The following is a 17,500-nucleotide window of genomic DNA, read 5'->3' as shown; positions in this document are numbered from 1 at the left end:
GGTCAGCGGTCCTTACATTTTCGCAGCAGTGAAAATAAAGAAATTACAGACCTGCGAACGTTGGGGTGGCCCATTCAAATCAACGGAACTTTTTTGAACATTCTGAAGAGCCGTATAATACGATACCCAGTACAATTTTTAAGCACATAACCTGCAAGGACTATCATGCCTACTTGTTGAGTAATCCTCGACTGTTGGGCAAGATTCAATATACTGACAAATATGGACTGAAAAGTGTCTAGTGTAGGCATTTATTTTTCAGTATTTCAAAGTGAATGAGCTGTGAGAGCACAAGAACAGTGAGCGTCTAGCAGCGATTATCATATACATGTATGTATGTCAACGGCGATTACGGCCAAACCAACGAGATTCTAAGTAATAATTTTTTTGGTACTCCACGTAGATCATAAACCCTTGAATATAAAAACGACTCAGGGAAATCGGTTGAGAAATATAAACGCTATCTATAGTGCTTTTTATCCAAAAAAACTGCAGCTCCATCATTTACTCGCGTCTGTTTACAGACCAGTCATCACCTCGTCATCACGTTAGCACGTCGCAGCAACGGGCTGAGGCGGTCACTGGAGCGTCTATGTATATATGTCTATGTGTAATGGCCAACTTCTTAATTTTTTTATTTTAATATGTGGCTATATAAAGAAAATATCTCATCATTATTGCGTTAACATATGGACACACATTGAAAAGAAAGTTTTAACACTTGAGTTATCTTTTGAAAGTACATTAATAGAACCACTGAAACATAAGCACTGGACTAAATGCCACAGAAAGATTTTTCCTTTTTCTTTTTTTTTTTTTACATACACTTTGCTTTTATTTGACTATTTAAAGATCCAATGGATGCTGGCCACTATTGCTTAGGCCAATAGCCTATTGAGGCAGTATTGTTTCTGCACCTTAGTGTTCTTAAGGGTCAATACATAAATGTCTGTGGACACATTTCGCCACCGCTGAAGTGTCCTCTTTTTCAAAAACCCAAATCTGGCCACCTTACGTATAATAAACCGTGATATATACCGTAACCGTGATATAAAATTACAAATACCGTGATAGAAGATTTTGGTCATATCGCCCACCCCTAGACTGAAGATTGGAGTAGACCAGGAGACTGATTCTAATGACTAGAAAAGATTTAAAAGATTAAGATTGAAGAAAGGAGGGAATCAAGAGACTGAAGACTGATGAAGAACTAAACACTGGGCATGAAGACAGGAGAAGATCAGGAGCCTGGAGATCGAAGACTGACGACTGAAGCCTAAAGACTTAAGACTAAGACTGAAGTTTGGAGGGGATCAAGATTTTGAGGATGGTAGGAAATCAAGAGACTGAAGGTCAGGACACTGAATCTTCTGATGGAGAACTACAGACTGAGAGTGAAGATTGGAGGAGATCTGTTGCCTGAAGACGGGAGGAGATCAAGAGGACTGGAGCATCCTGGCAGGATGGTCCTGATGATGTCTAGAACCAGGCAAAATGAATTCTAAGGCTCTGGGATTTGCTCTACATATCCTTATAACTTGGCAGACAAACACATCACGCATACATACACACTCAGGCAAGCACACTGTAAGATGAACTACCTCAGCCTTCAGGGGTGACCTAAGTTCATTAGAGAGACAGAGGACTTATCCAACAACAAACAACACTAGGGAAATGGGGAAAACTGAACCCTGATGCCCTTCACAAATAACAGCCACAGAAGGCCACTCATCTCGTGTGTTTTTTCTTCTTTGTTTTTCCACTTTGATATAGATGAGATCCCAATACACTGGGGTGTCAAAATGTGGCGTAGCATCCATTCCGAGAGCTATGTCGCCTCACACCACAGGATACCAACCCCCCCCCACCACCACCACCACCCCCATCACCTGGCCCCTCCTGGCTTCCTGTAAGGGGCAGTAAACACAGCTGTCTATCTCCCCTAATGACTGTGGGGTGCTGGGGCGGGGCGGGAGCCCTGCACTTGGCAATGTGCTTTAATCTGATTGCTGTCCCTCATCGGGGAAGCTGAGCCTAGCCCCCAGTCTCAAACGCCAGCGCCCCGAGGAAGAATGGCTTTCTGCAGATAGAGATAAAGGTTTCAACTTCTGGGTTAAAAGTGACTTTTCTACTGATAAATACAGCAAAAGCAATCTATTCACCCCACCCCACCGCCAAACACACACACACACACACACACCCTCACCTCACACTCACCTCCCTCACCCACCACCTCCTTCCTACTTTTCTCTCTCTGTCTGCCTAACTCTCTCTCTCTCTCTCTCTCTCTCTCTCTCTCTCTCTCTCTCCCTCTCGCTCACTGTCATTCTCTTTCTCTTTATCCCATCGTGCATATAGGGGCTGGATCAGACAGTCAAAGCTGTCGCCATATGCTTTATTTATTCCATATCTGTGCTTGTCAAAGAGACATTACTAGTTTTGTGCCTGCTCCGCTTTGTGCCGATGATGGAAGGCGAAGGAAGGAGAGCAGAAAAATAGGAGTCCGCCTGCACCCCCCCCCCCCCCCCATACACACCTACCCAGCCCCCCCCCCAGAACCGCCTGAGTCTGGGCCTGCCTGGGCCGGGCTGATTAGATTGTTCCCTCTCCCTGTATGCAGATTGAAAGCACCTTTAAAAGGAGAGGAGGATTGTATTTCACGCTAGATTAGAACAGGTGCAGCAGCGCTACGGAGAGGCCGTGAACCCTGAGAAGGAAATCTTACAACTTCACAAGAGCTAGTGTTACTCGACGGGTATGGCCACAGGATGATTGTTGATTCGCTTTGTAGATTTACATGGACAATCTGAGGGATAAGTCAGACTGACTTATTCCCTTGGAGGCAATTTCACATAAAAACTAAACATCAAATACAAAAAAGGGTATATTAAAACACGGTATGCAAACACTGATCATTCTCTGACAGAGCTGGAGGTGGTGCGTTTGATCTGAAACACCAGCAGGAAATGTTACACTGCTAAACCATGGCACTGACAACTCCAAAGCCTCGGGTTCAATTCCCAGGTAGAATAATCAATGACAGAAAGCATTAGTGATGAACAGTGATGTAATGTAATTTCCTACGGATTCAATCAGCACTTACACGGCTTGTGGTGCAAAGGAGCTAACATGTACTTTGAAATGAAGACTAATATGTAAATGTAACTAAAATCAGGGTGGAAACGTTATTTAGGAGGATATGAAGCGGCTGCCGTGTGCCGTGCTGCTAGATGACAGGTCCAACCCCTTTCCTGGCGTACACCTGTAGCAGTGAAGCGGGAGAGATACTTCCTACTCTCCTGACAACACTTAATAATTGTTTATCCTCCCTGCTAAAGTAGTTCAGGACCACATTAGTTTCCTCCTGACTGGGAAAATTCATTTTGACCGGAGTTCACTTATGTTTCACACACAATTTAATAAAAGACGCACATTTTGTCCTCCCCTCGTGCACAGCAATTACGCATGGTGTGTGCATGTATGTGTGTGTGTGTGTGTGTGTGTGTGTGTGTGTGTGTGTGTGTGTGTGTGTGTGTGTGTGTGTGTGTGTGTGTGTTCGTGTGTGTGTGTGTGTGTGTGTGTGTGTGTGTGTGTGTGTGTGTGTGTGTGTGTGTGTGTGTGTGTGTGTGTGCGCGCGCTTGTGTGCAAGCGGTGGGGTGTTGGTAGGGGGCTTAGCCATTATTCACACCTCTATAATTGCAGAAAACAGGAGAGAGAGAGAGAACTCAACAGGGACACGGCTGCCATCTTCACTACTCTCTGTCCTCTGTGCAAGTTCACCACACTGCAATGACACCCTGCTCTCACTGAGGTCTGGGTCAGCAGGCCGTCTGGTCAACATCCGCCATTAACACTTCAATTCGGCCCACGCAGAAGGCACGCGGCACCAGTGTGTCCTCCATCCACTCGTTTCCTACTTCTACTAAGATTAAAACTCCATGGACTGAAACTCCATTAGCAGATTTTGTTGGCAGTGCAGCTTTTGAAACATGGCCGTGTCTTCTGCTTATCAACACTAACTGTATCTTTGTGTGATATATAGAAGATGTGTGCATATGTGTAGAATACATATAAACCATATACAGTGTAAGCTCCCTGTCAAATGCTAAAATCAAATATATCCATTACTCCTTGTGTTGAGCTGAATCTGTAAATAATTAAAAAAAAAAAAACTAAAAGTTTAGCCACAGTTTATTTCTGAATAAATCTTACATGGAACAAAATAATGTCAATGGCACAGAGGATCCAATCCCAGGAGAGAAAAAAAAACAACAAAAAGCCCGAAACAAAGATGGAAATGTCACAGAAGTCTGCAGCAGTCGTCTGGCTTCCACACCTAATTGTCTTCTCCCATTAGGCTGCGGCAGCACAGAGTCTGCAGCCGTCAGCGGCTCCATCCCGGCAGATGCCAGCCGTTTGTGATGGCTGCCCTTGATCGACTCGTGACAGATGTCAGCGCTCCCGTCGGACGGCTGTGCTCCGCCGCCTATGAAAAGCCGCCACCACGGCTGCTGCTGGCGCCACGTAGCTCAACCCTACCCAACCCGGTGAGTCCGTCCACACACACACGCACACGCACACACGCACACACACAGACACACACACACACACACACACACACACACACACACGCAGGCAGGCAGGCGTTCTCCGCTGTGGCAGGTGGACGACGCGGCGGCACCACACCTGTCTCTGGCGGTCTCTGCCCATTACCCCCGACAGCCGTCACACCACGATCCAACCGCTCACATGCAAATGCCCCTGGACGCATCAGCGCTGCGATCCACACTCTTCACGCTGATTGGCTGTGATAGGTGGGAACGAGTGGTGTGCGTGTCTATGTGTCTTGTTGTGTCTGTGTGAGTGAACTTGTGTATGTGTGTCTGTGTGCGCGCACGTGTGTGTGTGTGTGTGTGTGTGTGTGTGTGTGTGTGTGTGTGTGTGTGTGTGTGTGTGTGTGAGAGTGTGTGAGGTGGGGAGAGTGCTATTTCCAACTTTCACAAGTTATCACAGATCCAAAGAGGTTATAGATCTTTTCAGGCGTCCAACACATATGCAAAACACACACACACACACACACACACACACACACACACACACACACACACACGCACACATCTCTGTTACAGACACACACACATACATAGAAGGAAACCTCTTGCCAAATTGGACACAGTATAATCCTGCAGTGAACTGTGCACATCACATAGAACGTACGACTGAAAGCATACATCAAAGCCCTGACTTGATCTTTATCTTAAATCAATGTGGCAAATGGAGACATTAGAAGTGAGTGGGTTGGAACCATCCAGAAGAGAAGTGTATTTTTAGCACACAGAGTACCTTCCTTTCAAGTTCCTGTGTCTCTACATTTGGGTTCCTCTTTAAGCCTCTCACTCTGTATTTTAAACACAACCTTGCAGGGGTGAGGCTGAGTGAGAGAGGGAGTTTTCCGACACAGCATAAACCATCTCCCCGCTCCCTCACACACGCACACACACACACACACACACACACACACACCTCCACTGGGCCAGCTGATAATCGCACATAATCCACTAATCAGTACCAGCATCACTGCCCTCCATTCTGGGCAATCATCGTCATGGTAACAAACATTTCACTGGTAAGACTGCCCGCTCATCCGCAACATCAAACAGAAGGTTTTTTCATACAGAAAGAAAGTGGTGAAGTCTGTTTTTTGAAAATAAATTGAGAAAACATTCATACACGGCAAAGGGTCTACACACGAAAATAACTCTGCAAAAAATAAACACTCAAACTCTGAACAAAGTGAAAAGTGAGATTAAGTAGGAACTCCATATCTGTATGGGCTGAGGATGTCTTGAGTAGGAACTCCATATCTGTATGGGCTGAGGATGTCTTGAGTAGGAACTCCATATCCTTACGGGTTGAGGATGTCTTGAGTAGGAACTCCATATCCTTACGGGCTGAGGATGTCTTGAGTAGGAACTCCATATCCTTACGGGCTGAGGATGTCTTGAGAATCTTGATGCCGCTGATGCACACACTGTATCTATGCTATAAAGACTCTGTGATACGGGGACTTACCATTTTGGCCGACTTGTTGACTTCACCACGGGTGACATCCCATCTCTATACAGGCTCTTGGTTTTGCTGAAGTTCACAATGTTGAAGATCACCCTCTGAAAAACAAATGCAGCAGTATTTAGCTTTGAGCTAACACTAAACACTAACTTCTGCAGCAGTATTTAGCTTTGAGCTAACACCAAACACTAACTTCTGCAGCAGTATTTAGCTTTGAGCTAACACCAAACACTAACTTCTGCAGCAGTATTTATCTTTGAGCTAACACCAAACACTAACTTCTGACTGAATGTGTTGTTATTGCAGTAGGAAAAGAAGCACTGGATCTTCAAAGAAAGTAAGTGGGTTGGTATATAAATAACCGGCCCAAATGAGATGTCAGTTTGCCATGGAATTGATATTTGGGGAACTTTAGGTTATTTCCAAAGACCTGTCAATCAACAGTCACAGTACAATCAGCGGCACAAAGTAACATCACAAGGACGGAGTCGGAGGGCCCTACGAGAGATAACTCCATCTGAGTCGAAACATTTCCTGATAACCTGATGCTTACTGATAGCGTGATGAGACAGAGTCTGATTGGAGGCATACTTAAAAGGAGATACCAAGGGCTACGGGAACAAACGAGGGACAAAAAAAAAAAAGAACTGGAAAAAAGGCTGAGTGAAAATAAAAGTGAAGCGGCCCCCACTTGATGAGCCTCCGGTGAAATGCACATTCCTCTGCAAAGCATCCTCTGTCTCCCACACGCCTGCACTATTAATCGGATTCGCCAGCATGCAGCACCGACAGGGAGACAGCGAGAGGGGGAGAGGGAGAGAGAGGGGTGTGCAGGAAAAACAACATGCTGCGGCTAACAGATAAAAATAAATCCCTCCTGGAATATACATATCTGTGGGCAGATAAAAATGCACCGGCGCCGGGAGAGACTGAGGCCAAACAGATGAGAATGCTGGAGCGGACGCGGCACCGGAGAGCCAGCTTGGCGCTCGCAAACCCCCACGCTCACGCCTGGATGAGGAATGCCACATGCTTTCCCAGAAAACTGCGCAAGGCCCCAGTACCAGTCCAGCAGCACCCCCACACACACACACACACAGACACACACACTCAGACACTCACGCTCACACACACACACACACAGAGAAACACACACTCACACATTCACACACACACACACACACCCACACACACACACACACACACACACAGACACACACTAGCCACTACCTCCATCAATTCCAGCAACCTTCCCTTTCTCCATCCCTCCCTGCTCCCCCCACTTCCAGGATTTTTGATTAGGATCAGGTGAAGAGGTAAAAAAGGGAAAAGAAAAAAGGGGAATACAGAGAGAGAGAGGACTAAATATATAAATAATGAGGTATAATAATATCACCACAGCAGTAAATGACTCCTATTGCTGGACCATATCAAATTACCAGCTAAGTCCAGGTGGTGAAAGTTAACAGTGTGCTGCTGAAATCTTATTACACTCCCCTCTTCCTCTCCTTCTCACCGCCCTCTCTCCCTTTCTCTCTCTCTCTCTCTCTCTCTCTCTCTCCGTTAGAGGAGATGGGGGGTGGGTGGGGGGGGGTGGGGGGGTGCAGCAGGGCCTGATTCAGACTTAGGTAAAATGACATTTAACTGATGTTCAGACGGGCAGCAAGCTCCTGTACCGTGGAGATAAGACCATTGCTGCTGGCATTTCAATTACTCTCTACTGCCCCGCACATCTGTTGCCAGCCTACTTTCAGCCCCGTCCTCCGGCATACGCACGCATGCACACACACACACACACACACGCACACACGCACACACACCAACCCACCCAACCTTCCCAGCACGCACACACACACACACACACACACACAAACACACACACACACACACACACACACACCAACCCACCCAACCTTCCCAGCACGCACACACACACACACACACACACACACACACACACACACATACACACACACCTTTCTATCCTCTCTCATCCATTCCGATATCACTACTGCCTACTAATTATTATGATTGTTAATGTTCTTATTGTTGTTGTCTTCATTAGTGACGACTGCATCTCTAATCTCTCTGGCCAGGTGAGAGGAGGGAGAGGAGGGGAGAGGAGGGGAGAGGAGGGTGCAGCGTTGCGAGGTGGATGCTGCTGATGGTGACGATGTGGCCTTCCTCCGATACTCCTTCTCCCTCTCCCCTCTCCCTTTATCTCTCCCTGGTCTCTCCCTGGTCTCTCCCTGGTCTCTCCGCTCCACACTGGATAACGGAGAGGCTTTAAATGTGGGAGTGGGGGCACAAGGGTGTCCCCTCGCTCTTGGGAAGGGGTATCTTTAGCACAAGCCTCGTTAAACGGCGGGCTGCAGCCACCTCATCGATCCTATCGTATTTGTTGCCTACATACACACTTCCAGTACTGTGTGTGCACTTGTCTGATCCATCCGTGACTGAAATTCACTTAAAATGCATTCAAAAGACGCTGCCATTTTTGTTTTCATGTCACACACTGCATTCACTGAGACAACTGTTGCAACTCTTGCAGTGTCTGCTCAAAAATGTACAACGACACATAACCCTCCGTTATGCTTACCGCAAGACAAACGAGTTTGGCTACATTAAGCACCTGCTACACGCAGTCCCTTTAGGTTGAGCATGTCTCTTATGGGCTCTTAACCACGCCTACACATAGAGTGGGCGCTGCTGAAATACCAAAAGGCTTACGGTGCTAATCAGCCGGCGTGGATATCCCATCGGCTAGCTGGCCTCATCATCGGTGCAAATGGGAAATTAGATGAAGGTGAGAGGCGAAAAAGCGGGTGAAATTGGTGGCTCTTTTTTTCTTTTCTGCAGCTCATCAACAGTATTGTGTGGCATGTGCTTGTAGCCCCCTCGTCTCAGATGGCACTCATTCGAACTCCCCCCCCCCCCCCCCCCTCCCCCACCACCCCAGCCCAAGACCCATCTGAGCCCCCCACACCCCGCACATCACCCCCACACACCTCCAACCCCCCCTCCCCCACCACCCCAGCCCAAGACCCATCTGAGCCCCCCACACCCCGCACATCACCCCCACTCCCCCCCCCCCCCCCCTCCCCCACCACCCCAGCCCAAGACCCATCTGAGCCCCCCACACCTCGCACATCACCCCCACACACCTCCAACCCCCCCTCCACTCCCACCCCTGTGCTTGTTAAAAACATTGTGTCTACACCAAGGACCAATTTGGGAGCAGTCTTCCAGTGCGAGCAAGACAAGAGCTGTCCTGGAAATTTAATTACAGATAGAGCGGTAAGAACAGATTAACATCCAGGCTGTCGGAGATGTCATTTCGATGCGACGTGTCAACCTCCCTCTCAATCAGCACCGCAGCCAGAGCTGGAGCGCACCAGGTGCTTCTTGTGCAGACAAATCGCCTATGGCATGGAAAATGGAGGAATCTGTTGGCTGAGGTGCGCTAGGTGGAAAATAAATTACCTAAATAAAAGGATATCCATTTTGATATCAAGAGTTTTTTTTGTACCATTCCTTTACTTACATACATTTTTTTAAGGAAAAGATGAAAAAGTCCTGCACTAGTGGTATCTTTTAGCTGAAGCAAGACTACTCTACTTTAGAAGATTTTGTTACTGATTCCGAAATGATTGTTGATTTTGTAACGTTTCACTGAATCAGAAAAATGCCAGACTGCGTAATTGTTTTGTACAGAAAATAATTAAAACAAGGTCTGTATCATGGTCAGGATGTTCTTAAAAGAAGAATACAGTCAGCGAGTTCAGGTCGCACATGACAGAAAACTTCCCAGTCTAGCAGACATCCTCTGTGCAGTACTAATGTGACATCTGCAGCAATAACCAAAAGTCACGGTCACTACGTATGTTCTTCAAGGTTAGCTCTGCATAAAAATAATCATCATGAGTAATGAAATGTGATGGAATGTGTGAGTGGGTGTGAGTCACGGAGAGAAGAGAGAAGAGTTTGTGCGTGTGTGTGTGTGTGTATGTGTGTGGGGAGGGGGGGCTGTGGACATGAGGCCTGTCACACATCCCCCTTACCTCTCTCCTGACCTCCACTCAAGGGAAAAAAGGAGGGAAAAACACTGTGAGTGCTCGTGGGCTGAAATAACCTAGACAGGACTCTCCCACTAAAATAGCTCCGTGTCAAACAGCGTTTGGGGGCAAATGGTGCCTTTTGATACCAATCGATCTGCAGCAGAAGTCTGACTCCCAGGAAAAGCAACGCTGAAATATTTAAGAGACCATTTCCACGTGGAGCAACACTCATAAATAATGCAACCCCAGCTGAGGTGAGATTTGCTCGGACAAAAGTAGGCGCCTGTTCACGGAACGCGTTACACTTCACATGCAGTCGTGAGTGGATATACATGCTGATACTGGAGTAGAGTGGGAGGGGACCATTCATCGCTGAGTCCAGGCTGACCCCAGGGTCAAGGATGGTGTGTGTAGGGGTTAAGTGGTGTCTACATTGGGGAACAGAGAGTCACAGCTTCCTGCCTCTGAATAGCCCCCCCCACCCCACCCCACCCCCAAGCCGCTCTTCTCTGTCCCCCCAGACACCTGAGCTGATTGCTGGTGGCAGCCGACCTGCTCCTCCCCTGCAGCCTTTGATCAGCCGACAGGCTTGCGGAGCGCAGCCAAAACACTTCCAGCTCCGCTCCCCTCCCTCCACACACACACACACACACACACACACACACACACACACGCACACACGCACATACACACATGCATACACACATACAGGCAGGTTTGGCTCTCACCGCCAGCACTGAGTACGGGCGGAGGATAAAGGAACTGACATATTTATCAGTAACAACAACAAACCCCAACTAATATCATTTGATTATCACAACAACCACAACACTGTTCCACATCAAATGCTATTTGACTCACACAGTGTTTTAGAACGTTTATAGTATGAAGTCCTATACCACTGCCCCTGCAGCTGGGGGGTTGGGGTGGAGGTGTTCCCTGAGGCAGGTAAGGTGGGGGAGGACACTGGTGAGGGAGGGAGTGGGGGTTGGGGGGGCGGGGGTACTTTGCCTGATGTGGTTTGGAGCATTCATAGCAACATAAGGCTGACCTCGTCCTAACCTTGCGTGTGTGAAGGTGAGCGCTGTGCTGAGCCTCACCCCCATAAAAAGGGCCATGAATCGTATCTGAAGGAGGAGAGAGAGAGGGGGACCGTTGTGGGGGGCGTGGGTGTGTGGGGGGCAGAGGCTGACATGCAAGACGCCACCAGCTGCTGGTGTCACACAAAGGTCACGGCCCTCTTGGGGGGAGGTCAGGAGCTCAGGGCTCAGATATTACAGCCATTCCATGGCCCCTGACATACTCAAACCCCCCACCCCGCCCCCACCAGAGACCATAGTCAGGGGCAACAGAATGAGGAAATAAAGAACCGGCATTAAAAAGAACTCTCTCTCGCGCGCGCGCTCTTCCTGTTTTGTCGTGAGACGGCATCTTCCTCAGAATCAAATGGCAGAAAAGTGAGAAACTCAAACCAGCCAAGTCCTATTGATCCCAGGGGCCAGCCGTTAAATGTCAGAATTTAATTCCTTCCCACCCTCTACCCCCCCAAAAACATTTTTAAAAAAACCTGACCACCTTAAAAAAAAAAAAATAGGAAAAAGAAATGATTAAAAAAAAGCCGGTTTCAAAGATATCAGATTTCAGGAGTGGGTGACAGTCTTTTTTTAAGCAGCCCGGAGATCCTTTGTTTGGTAAGGCATTCACTGCCTTTTGTATGGGGATCTTTCATTACAGCGGAGGAACCAGGAAGTTGGCACTTTGGGCTGTTGTGAAAGGCAATCTATTACTTCATTGTGGGAAGACCAGTTTAATTAGCCCTCCTTCTTCCAAGGAACTGACAGTCGGGCTAAAAAACTCCTGAAAACAATGAAGGCGATGGGGCCCACACTTTTCCTCTTACACACACACACACACACACACACACACACACACACACAGCCAGGTAGAAAACCTCCCATTAGCTAACAATCCTTTCTGTGTGCATCACACAATGAAGCTGAGTCTACACAAATCCACAACACTGAAGGGATGAAGATAAACCACACTGACCATGTTTTGGTCTGGCACGTCAGAGAAGAGTGGAGAGTTGGGCCAACATGTATTTGCAATTGTGTATATATGCATGTATCTTACTATGAGTGTGTGTGTGTGTGTGTGTGTGGCTGTGTGTGCATGTGAGCAGATGTGTAACCATGTGTGTGTGTGTGTGTGTCTACGTACATGTGTGTACATATGTTTGCATGTGTGATTGTGTGTGTGTATGCATATGTAAGTGTGTGTGTGTGTGTGTGTGTGTGTGTGTTTATGTGTGTGTATATCCTTGTCTCCATGCTGCTGCACGCCTCCGCGGATATGAAAACAACTGGGCTGCCTCCCCTGGTTTAATTGACAGAGAGTTTGGACAGCTCGCAGGCAATAAGTCCACACACACACACACACACACACACACACACACACACACACACACACACGCTCGCAGGCAATAAGTCCCCGCCGCCTCAGACGCATGCTGGGCGCACCGCAGTCTCTTTATTAGGCTCCTCTTCATTTCTCTCGTGCTGAAATCTTTAAGACGGATAGTAGAAAAACACACACACACACACACACACACACACACACACACACACACACACACACACATGCACACACACACACACACACACACACACACACACACACACACACACACACACACACACACACACACACACACACACACACTCACACATGTTCACACACACACACACACACACACGCACATACACACGCACACACACAGGTCGAGGAGATTCTATAAGATTCGCACACGCAGAACATCCCTCGCCTTCAACTCCTCTCTCTCTCCCTTTTTACATCCCTCCTTCTTACTCTCACTCTCCCTTGCTCCTCCCTCTCTCTCTCTCTGGTTATGTCTCTCTATCCCACCTTCGCTCACTCCTCCCTCTATCTCTGCTCCTCTCTCTATCCCTCTCTTTCTCTCTCTCTTTCTCTCTCTGATGTCCTCCACCACACAGGACAGTGCATGTAGATACGAGGAGAGTGATGCGTACTGACAGCCTCCTTCTTTCCATATTCACCTTGGCAGAGGAACTCCTCAGATGAAGAGCAATCACAGGCCCTCACAGGAGACCTGCCATTTATATTTGTTCATTCGTTCCTGTGAATCATTTAACTGCTGCCACCCCCCCACACACACATACACCCCACCCCACCCCAACCCACCCCACCCCTGTCCCTCGTCCATGATTTAAAGGGCCCTGGGAGGGCGTCGGGGGCTCCAACAGGTCTGTTTGCTGCCAGCAGACGGGGCGGGGGGTAAATGACGAGACACCCGACGCACAGGGCGGCAGCCATCTTGTTGCGGCGCGAGTCTGGGTGCTGGAGACGTGGAGATAAAGAGATGAATAAGGCAGATTCAGGGAGTGTGCAGACGCAGGGGCCTTTCGCCTGCTTTAAAACACTGCAAAGTTAATTTGCTCAGTCTGCCAGCCCTCTCTCTTTCTCTCTCACTCTCACACACACTCACACACACACAGACACACACACACACACACACAGACACACACACACACACACCACTCTCTCTACATTTTTTCCCCTTCCCTTTGCTTGGGGTCTCCCGTCAAGCCACTGTGCAGTGGTGAAATTGTCAGAAGTGATGGATGACTATCAACCTTCTGCCGTCTTCCCCAGCGCTCCTGTGAGATTTACAGGCCTGCTGACTACCAGGCATGAAAACCAATCTCTCCCTTACCCATCTCTCTCCCTCTCTCTCTCTCTACCTTACCCATCTCTCTCCCTCTCTCTCTCTCTCCCTTTCTCACTCCCTCTCTCTCCCTCTCTCTCTCCCTAACCCATCTCTCTCCCTCTCTCACACAGCTCTCTCCCCGTCCCCCTCTCTTACTCATCTCTCTCTCTCTCTCACCCCTCCTTTCCTGTCCTTCAATCTTTGTCCCTTTCTTTCTCATAACTGCATCTCCTCCTATCTAAGATCTTTGCACACATGTGTGTGCATGCATTTCAGAATGAAACAATATGCACATTATTGAGCTCAAACTATATGTCTCGTTGCTGGCTGGTTCCCCCCCCCCCCCCCCCCCCCCCCCCCCCCGGGGCACTTGTTCTCCGTCAGCCGTGCGACCCCCACCCATCCCGTGTGCTGAAGCTCTTTTCCACAGGCCAGGTCAGCGCGGATGGGCCTGTGAGCGTTGTAATTACGGCATCAAAAACAGGTGCCACTGTAGGCTAATTGAGCTCTCAAAATAGTAATTGCTTTATTATGCCAGCTATTTTCGGTGAGTGTAATGATCGTTTTGAGGCGTTATGTTAATGAAATTAAACGAATACATTAACATTCCTCCACTTGTAGTTGGGCATATTCTGCAGACCCGCCTCCTTAAGTAAGCAATCCGACATCTAAATACTACGTGGAGCCAAGATCAAAGGCAACCCTGAATTCAGAGAAGGGTACGGTAGATGACCACATGAAACTGCCTGTAAATGTGGGTAAGCTTGATAAAATACATCAGGAAGCTTTAAAAAAAAGAATATATACTTCACTGAGATGAAAAACAACATGGGGAAAAGACAACGCTATTGTTGAGGCTTCACAAAAATAAAGTTAACGCTCTTATATACCCCTTATTATACTGTTATTATTATATAACAGCGTAGCACATTGATTATCAGGGTGCAACAGCAATTCAGGACCATATACTTACATAATCCTAACTATTATCCCATCTCTGAGGTCTAACACAACCTCTAACCATATATCTAGAGGCATCTATACATCTAAGCTGATTAATAAGCTATTATTCATGTTTTCCTCTACTCTACAGTGCTCTAGACCAAACGCAATAGCACAGTCGTATCTCCAGACCATGCATGATGTGTCAGCCCAACACCAGGGGTTGAGACTGGCGTCACCAGGAGCATTACCTCTTCTGGAGTCTCACCTCACGCCCCTGGCCCACTGCATTCTAATGGAAATATACAGTCTAAATATACCTCCAATGATAAACGTCCTCGCTCGTGTATTTATCTTGTGTATTTATCCCGTGTTGGTTGGCCTGTTTATTTTTATCCCCCATGCACAAGACTGAGTGTGATTATCTAACATGCCAGCAGCACAAACGGGTGAATTTAGTGAGAGAGCGACTGAGAGCGCGCGTGTGTGTGTCTGTGTGTGTGTCTGTGTGTGTGTGTGTGTGAGACGGCTGAAGTGTACCATCAGAAGGGCTTGGAGCAGACACAGACTGAAAAGCCTGGGCTAAGCGCTCGGCAGTGCTGGTTATTTTTATCCACTCTGACTGGATCCACCGACTGTCAGTGTGTTGGACTCGGCCACTTTGGGGGGGCGTGGGGTGGGGTGATTGGGGATGTTTCCACAGAAACCTGCCTGGGCTGATAGGATCCTGAGTACCCCCACCACCCCCCCACCCCCCTCAGGAAAAAAACATCAAATCCCCTGCTGACCTGAAGGTGACACTATGCAATAGCAGATTCCCCTGTGACCCCACTTCACTTTCTCTCTCTCTTTCTCCCTCTTCTCCTTCCATCCATCTCTCTCTCCCTCTCTCTCTCTCTCTCCCTCCTTCAATCTCTGTATTTCTGTCTCTCCCTGTCTCTCTCTCACACACACACACACACACACTACCTCTCTATCTCTCTGATCTGCGCTCGTTTAAACTTTTCAGCCTACGGCACGAACTTCAAATCCTGTCGACCTCCGGGCCTGCCGCCAATGATATTATGAGAAGGCAGATGGGCTTCGGAGGGAGCCAATCTGGCCCTGCTCTGCACGCCTGGTGTCGGGTAGCGCAGGTTACGTCAAGCGCCTCCTCCGCTGATCTAGCTACTGGCCGCACACACACACACACACACACACACACACACACACACACACACACACACACACACACACACACACACACACACACACACACACACACACACACACACACACACACACACACACACACACACACACACACACACACACAGACAGACAGACAGACATCAAAGAAAATATGCTACTTCATTTCACCCATTCGTTTATTTTATTTATATATTTATTTATTTTTAACCCTGAATCGTGCATTAATTACAAACAGGAGCCTCGGCCGATCAGGCTGCACTTGCCAGGAAGCCCGCGGGGCTGGAGGGTGAGTCACGGAGAGAGATTAATAATGCATCTGGGCAGAGAGGGGAAGTACCGGCTCCGAGGGGCCGCCGTGGAGTGGACGCTATAAATACCCCACCCAGGACAGAGCACTCTGGAGCAGCCAGCAGGCGCTCACGGCCTCCCCCTCCTTTACCCTCCAGCTTTCATCAGATCTCGGCCCTCTATACTCCGGCCTCCGCAGCCCCAGTGGATAGGCCAGAGAGAGAGATGGAGGCGTGTGTGTGTGTGTGTGTGTGTGTGTGTGTGTGTGTGTGTGTGTGTGTGTGTGTGTTGATTTTCAGTGATGGTAAATGCTGAGTTTTGGAGTTGGTGTGTGGGGTGAGTTTTGACCTCTGCAGTTTGTCAGGCCAGAGAGTAACAGTAGTGGTGTCCAATGCTGGGTCTGAAACAGTGCGTGTTTACTGGCACTAGTCCTGAGTGAGGGGACCAACTGGAGTCAGAGATAGATAGAGGGAGAGAGAGTCTGATAGAGAGCAAGATAGAAAAAGAGAGAGAAAGAGAGGGAAAGAGAGGGAGAAATAGAGTGGTGAGAGGGAGTGCGATGAGAGAGAGAGTGAGAGAGAGGGACAGAGAGAGAGGGAGAGAGAGGGATAGAGAGAGCGAGTGAGAGAGGGGGATAGAGAGAGGGGGATAGAGAGAGAGGGATAGAGAGAGAGAGAGAGAGGGTTGGAGAGGCAGAGGGATGAGAGAGGGACAGAGAGAGAGAGTTAGAGGGATAGGTTAATGAGAGTCCAGTGTGGCTGATGCCCACTCTCTCCCACTGACCGCTCTCTGCCAAACAACAGTCACAAAAATAATGCACCAATAGATTCCCAGAGAGAGGATGGAAAAGAGGAGAGGCCGAGAGAGAGCGAGAGAGACAGAAAGAAAATACAACAACAAAGCGGGGTCAACAGCAACCAACAACACAAGAGGATCCAAGGACATCACGGCCCTGACAGCAGTGCTGTGTTGGCAGGAAGTGATGTCACAGGTCAACATTTTTAATTCGGTGCGGGTCCCCGGGGGACGTCGACCCCCAGCGCCTTGCCGGATCAGCACGGGGCGATGGAGGCTTAGCGCTCTCCCAAGAATATCAATCTGGGTCCCTCAAAGCCCTCAATTGCCAGCTAACTGACTCATTAATTAATCAGCAGTTAGTCTCCACTTTTCTTTTCTTTTTTTTTCTCTCCACCTCTCATCTCTT

The 17,500-nt window shown here is 48.3% G+C and overlaps 1 protein-coding gene across 2 annotated transcripts in view; it reads right to left on the bottom strand.

The window, feature by feature from the left end:
- The window catches only part of agbl4 (AGBL carboxypeptidase 4), a 314,407-nt gene that overhangs the window by 186,084 nt on the left and 110,823 nt on the right, over positions 1-17,500 (bottom strand). For both annotated transcript variants that reach the window (XM_031574637.1, XM_031574638.1), the window contains exon 4: positions 6,073-6,167. In XM_031574637.1, the coding sequence (XP_031430497.1) occupies positions 6,073-6,167 (95 nt within the window). The remainder of the gene's footprint in view (positions 1-6,072; positions 6,168-17,500) is intronic.

Source organism: Clupea harengus, chromosome 10 (genome assembly GCF_900700415.2).
Source record: "Clupea harengus chromosome 10, Ch_v2.0.2, whole genome shotgun sequence".
Classification (NCBI taxonomy): domain Eukaryota; kingdom Metazoa; phylum Chordata; class Actinopteri; order Clupeiformes; family Clupeidae; genus Clupea; species Clupea harengus.
The sequence above is the reverse complement of the archived record's forward strand: the minus strand, read 5'-3'. Positions and strand labels throughout refer to the sequence as shown.